Here is a 5,184-nt window from a genome sequence, read left to right as displayed (position 1 = left end):
CCCCCCGGCTCCGAGCATCCCCCGGCCCCGAGCACCCCCCGGCCCCGAGCATCCCCCGGCTCCGAGCACCCCCCGGCCCCGAGCATCCGCAGGCTCCGAGCATCCGCAGGCTCTGAGCATTCCCCAGCCCCGAGCACCCCCCGGCCCCGAGCATCCGCAGGCTCCGAGCATCCGCAGGCTCCGAGCACCCCCCGGCCCCGAGCATCCCCCGGCCCCGAGCACCCCCCGGCCCCGAGCATCCCCCGGTTCCGAGCATCCCCCGGGCGCAGGGCGAGGACCGGCAGCCAGGCAGCGGGAGCGGCCCTCCTGGGCGCGGCCCTCTTCATCCCCCTCCCGGCTCCATCCCCTTCCTCCCGTCCCCCGCTCACCTCGGCGCTGCGGCGGCGAATGCGGCTGCGGGAGGGAGGGAGGAGCCGCGGCCCCGCCGCCGCCGCACCGGGAGCCGCCCGGTCCCGCCCCGCCGGCGGAGGCGGCGCTCCGGGCATCCCCCCAGCCCGGAAAGCACGGGAGGGGTCCCGCCCTCCCTCCCTGTCCCCAGACCACAGCAGGCAGCGCCGCGGCTACAATAATTTATGTTTATTCACACACGGCCGGGGGTGGGGGGGGAGACGGCTGAACCCCAGCCCGGCCACCCCATCGCACCTTCTCCAACCCGCCGCGACCCTTCCCAGGGCAGGGAGCCGCTCCGGGCGGTCCGTGCCGGAGCCCAGCCCCCTGCCAGCCCCTCCATCACTTCTGCCGCTTGTAGATCTTCTGTGCGAGGTCCAGGAAGATTTCCGCGGGCAGGCGCTGGGCGTGCTTCCCGATCAGCTCCTGCAGGCGCCGGTAGCTGCTCTCCTCGTACTCCCGGAAAGCCGCCTCCATGCCCAGCGCATTGTAGAGCTCCTTCACCCTGGCCACCTTCTCGGGCTCCTTCGAGCCGTAGTTTTCCTGAGAAAACGCTGGAGTGAGTCCCAGCTCACGGCGCGGAGCTTTGTTCTCTCTTCCTCATGCTCACCCCCCTCCTCCCAGCCAGGTAGCAGCGCCTGGCACTCCAGGTGTACACCCAGGCTTCTCCAGCCCCTCTCCCAGGTGAGGGATCCAGGATTTTACCTCCAGGATCTGCCTCTGCTCCGGCGTGGCCCGGCGCAGACACTCCACCACCAGCCAGCTGCACTTGTTGTCCTGGATGTCGGTGCCAACCTTCCCCGTCAGGGCTGGGTCCCCGTAGCAGTCCAGGAAATCGTCCTGGGTGACAGTGACGACGCCTGAGTGCCACCAGCCAGCGCCGGGCAAGCACCCAGGGGTGCTGAGGCAGCTCCTACCTGGATCTGGAAGAACTCTCCCATCTCCAGCAGGATGGCTTTGGCGTTCTCGTGCTCCTCTTTACTGTCAATGCCTGCCTGAGGGGAGGGGAGGAATAACAGGGATAAAAAAACCTTCCAGGACTACAGATAAAGCCTTCCAGGACCTGGGATAAAGTAAAACCTTCCAGGACCTGAGGATCAAGCCTTCCAGGACCTGGGGTTGAAGCTAAACCTTCCAGGACCTTGGAAAAAGTAAAACCTTCCAGAACCTGGGATAAAGCCTAGCCTCCCAGGACCTGGGGATAAAGCAAAGCCTTCCAGGACCTGGGGATAAATCCTTCCAGGACCTGGGGATCAAGCCTTCCAGGACCTGAGGATGAAGCCTTCCTGGACCTGGGGATAAAGTAAATCCTTCCAGGACCTGGGGATGAAGTAAAGCCTTCCAGGACCTGGGGATGCAGTAAAGCCTTCCTGGACCTGGGGATTAAGGCTTCCAGGACCTGAGGATGAAGTAAAGCCTTCCAGGACCTGGGGATGCAGTAAAGCCTTCCAGGACCTGGGGCTCACGCCTTCCAGGACCTGCCGTCCCAGCAGACTCACCATGTACATGGCTGCGGCCACGGGCAGGTAGAAGGAGTAAAACGCCGTCTTGTACTTCACAATGGCCTTGTACCTGTGCCAGAGGGAGCAGGCTGAGCCCCGAGGCCACCTCCGCCCCCCTCGGGGACACAAGGGCTCCCCAAAACCCCAAAAACCAGCCCCAGGCTCAGCTGCTCCCCAAAAACCAACCCCAGGCTCAGCAGAGCCAGGAAGGGACCGAGCTGCTCCCCAAAAACCAGCCCCAGGCTCATCAGAGCCAGGAAGGAACCGAGCTGCTCCCCAGAATCCAACCCCAGGCTCAGCTGCTCCCCAAAAACTGACTCCAGGCTCAGCTGCTCCCCAAAAACCAGTCCCAGGCTCAGCTGCTCCCCAAAAACCAGCCCCAGGCTCAGCAGAGCCAGGAAGGAACTGAGCTGCTCCCCAAAAACCGACCCCAGGCTCAGCAGAGCCAGGAAAGGACCGGGCTGCTCCCCAAAATCCAACCCCAGGCTCAGCTGCTCCCCAAAAACCAGCCCCAGGCTCAGAAGAGCCAGGAAGGGACCAAGCTCTGCCTCTGCCACCCTTGGGGACAGAAGGTGCTCCCCAAAAACCAGTCCCAGGCTCATCAGAGCCAGGAAAGGACCAGGCTGCTCCCCAGAATCCAACCCCAGGCTCAGCTGCTCCCCAAAAACTGACCCCAGGCTCAGCTGCTCCCCAAAAACCAGCCCCAGGCTCAGCTGCTCCCCAAAAACCAGCCCCAGGCTCAGCAGAGCCAGGAAAGGACCGGGCTGCTCCCCAAAAACCGATCCCAGGCTCAGCAGAGCCAGGAAGGGACCAAGCCCTGCCTCTGCCACCCTTGGGGACAGAAGGGCTCCCCAAAACCCCAAAAACCAGCCCCAGGCTCAGCAGAGCTGGGAAGGGACCGGGCTGCTCCCCAAAAACCAGCCCCGGGCTCTGCCTCTGCCCCCCCGTACCGCTGCTCGCTGAACCTGCTCAGGTCCACCTGGGAGACTGGAGCAGTGATGAGGTCCAGGGTCTGCCCCAGCTCGGTCTGGTAGCCTGTCTGGAGAGGAAAGAAAGGATCTGCGGCCCCCCTGTGGCTTTGCAGTGCTTCAGAGGGGTGTAAAAAAGAGGGAGGAGGATGTTTTGAACGGGGAGAATAAGAAGATAAAGGCTGGTGGCTATGCTGGATCAATGATGTTGATATTGGGAAGGAATTCCTGCGCCCAGAGAAGCTGTGGGTGCCCCTGGAAGTGTCCAAAGCCAGGTTGGAGCAAGCTGGGAGGTGTTCCCGTGGCAGGGGAGTGGAACAAGATGCTCTTTAAGGTCCCATCCAACCCAAAGCAGCGATTCCATGATTTATTCACAGAACCCTCCAGGAAAGCCCCAGCACAGCACAGTGCAGACCCCAAACTCCTCTTGTTCAGCTCCTCTTTGGCTTTTGCCAGGGTGCATCCAGCAGGACGGCCAGCAATGCAAGGAGCACTCCGAGACCCACATCAGAAAAGGTCCGACGTGAAGGCTCAGACCCCCCAAAAAAATCAGGAAGGGGTTTTGGGGAGCCGGGCTCACCTGCAGGAAGAGCTCCAGCAGGTGCAGGTAGTAGGGCTGCTGCCCGCAGTACCTCCTCAGCAGCCGGTACACCGAGGACTCCAGCAGAAAAGCATCATTGATGGCATCCAGCCCGATCCCCTCCTGCACCAGGGAGGGGAGGGAGGTGTCCCAAACCCTCCTGACCCGCAGGGGACACCCCCCCAAGATGGGAACAGGGACGCTCTCACCTTCTTGTACCAGCAGAGCTGCCCCCGGCGGGTCAGCGACGCGTCCATGATGTCGTCAGCCACCAGGAAAAAGGCTTGGAACTGCGAGAGGTTGGATCAAAGATGGGTAAAACCCCCGGGTGTTGACTGTGGGGTGGCTTTGTGCGGTGGAAAAACTTTTTTTCCCCCCTAATTTATGCTTCCCGTTGTTTGGTTTTATGGTTGTTTATTTGTAAGTTCCCTAAAAGATTTGTCTTTTTGGGCTGCTGTGGTTTGCTCAGCAGCTTAGGCAAAGGTTTACACACTCTTGACATCTTCTTTGTTGGTGTTTTTTTTTCTCTTTCCTTGCTTTTGAGCTATTGTTATATTTTATATGGTATGTTATGTGTTATATGTTTATAGGTTTTTTTTTTTTAATACTTACTACTTATATTAAATGGTGTTTTTTTACTTTAAACTAATTTGTGAGTGCTAACATTATTAAGAACATGGAGGTAAGGAAGAAGGACTGGTTAAATTTTTTCTATCTTAAAACTATCGACTCTTATGTATAAAACAGAAACCCCCCTGTATAATATTAAAACTTCCTTGTGCAGTACTAAAAATTTTTTCTCTTCACTTTGCGATTACTTCTACTACAATATCTAAACTTCTGCGCCTTCTTGCTCTTTCTGCAAAATCGCTAAATTATTCTCCGGTTCAAACCCAAAATCACAGCTGTTGTTAGGGTTTCGGGGGCTCGGGATTTCTGGAAATGTTGCGGGACATTTTGAGCTCCATCCCCGGCGGGTGCCGGTTCTCACCAGCTCGATGCACCAGCCCACGGCCAGCGCGCAGCGGAGGCTCCCCGGTTCCTGCCGCTCCGCCAGCCGCCGGAACGCCGCCACCACCGTCAGCCCCCGGTTGCACTTCCCGCCCGGCGCGTTGTACTCCAGCACCTGCGGGGGCACAGCCGGCTGAGCAGCCCGGACCTTTCCCGTTCCCCGTCCCCGCTCCCGCCGCCGCCCTCCCGTTCTCACCTGCTTCAGCCGCGCCACGGCGTCTCCCACCTCCGGGTGGCCCAGCATGTCCTCCGTCAGGTCGCGGACGATCTGCGGGAAGAAGGCGGCGAACTCCTCGCGCTCGGCCGCTGCCCGCGCCCCGCTCATGGTGCCGGTTCCCGGTGCCGTTCCCCGGTGCCGCCGCTGCCGCCCGCGGCCCCCGCGGCCCCTCCGGGCCCGCCCCCCGCGCGGGGCACGCCGGGACGCGTAGTTCCGAGGCGCGGGTGCGACCACTACCCAGGGCAGACAGTAGACTACAACTCCCAGTGTGCCCCGCGCCTGGGGGCGGGCCAGCGGGCACGCGGCTGGAGCGGCGCCCATTGGTCTGTTTCATCGTGCGAGGATGAGCCCAAGGCGGCTGAGCCAATGGAAGCGCGGCGGGGGCGGGATGGAGGCCGGTGATTGGTGGAGAGGGGGAATGGAAAGAGCGCACGGCCTGGCGCGGGGGCGTGGCTTTGGGTTCGTGGGCGTGGCTTTAGGTTCGTGGGCGTGGCTTGGGCGGGGCGTGATCGGTAACCG

General features: G+C 61.2%; 1 protein-coding gene across 1 annotated transcript; it reads right to left on the bottom strand.

Annotated features, from left to right (window-relative positions):
- Positions 1-561: 561 nt before the first annotated feature.
- On the bottom strand, positions 562-4,800 carry FDPS (farnesyl diphosphate synthase). The gene is made up of 9 exons (XM_021532167.3): positions 4,645-4,800; positions 4,429-4,563; positions 3,647-3,727; positions 3,438-3,560; positions 2,840-2,928; positions 1,887-1,959; positions 1,305-1,382; positions 1,093-1,227; positions 562-930 (listed from the first exon to the last, which is right to left on the bottom strand). Exons 1-9 carry the CDS (start codon positions 4,771-4,773, stop codon positions 730-732), a joined length of 1,044 nt encoding a protein of 347 aa, XP_021387842.1. The 5' UTR covers positions 4,774-4,800; the 3' UTR covers positions 562-729.
- Positions 4,801-5,184: the final 384 nt, after the last annotated feature.

This window comes from Lonchura striata, chromosome 33 (assembly GCF_046129695.1).
Source record: "Lonchura striata isolate bLonStr1 chromosome 33, bLonStr1.mat, whole genome shotgun sequence".
NCBI classification, from domain to species: domain Eukaryota; kingdom Metazoa; phylum Chordata; class Aves; order Passeriformes; family Estrildidae; genus Lonchura; species Lonchura striata.
Note: the sequence above shows the minus strand (reverse complement) of the source record. Positions and strands in the feature narration are given on the sequence as shown.

Bases quoted from the DNA above. Each gene is read 5' to 3' on its own strand.
- FDPS (XM_021532167.3), bottom strand. From the start codon at position 4,773: ATGAGCGGGGCGCGGGCAGCGGCCGAGCGCGAGGAGTTCGCCGCCTTC. The intron at 2,929-3,437 runs GTGAGCCCGGCT...TTTCCTCTCCAG, and splicing joins TGCTGGAGCTCTTCCTGCAG to ACAGGCTACCAGACCGAGCT. The intron at 931-1,092 runs GTAAAATCCTGG...GCGTTTTCTCAG, and splicing joins AGCAGAGGCAGATCCTGGAG to GAAAACTACGGCTCGAAGGA.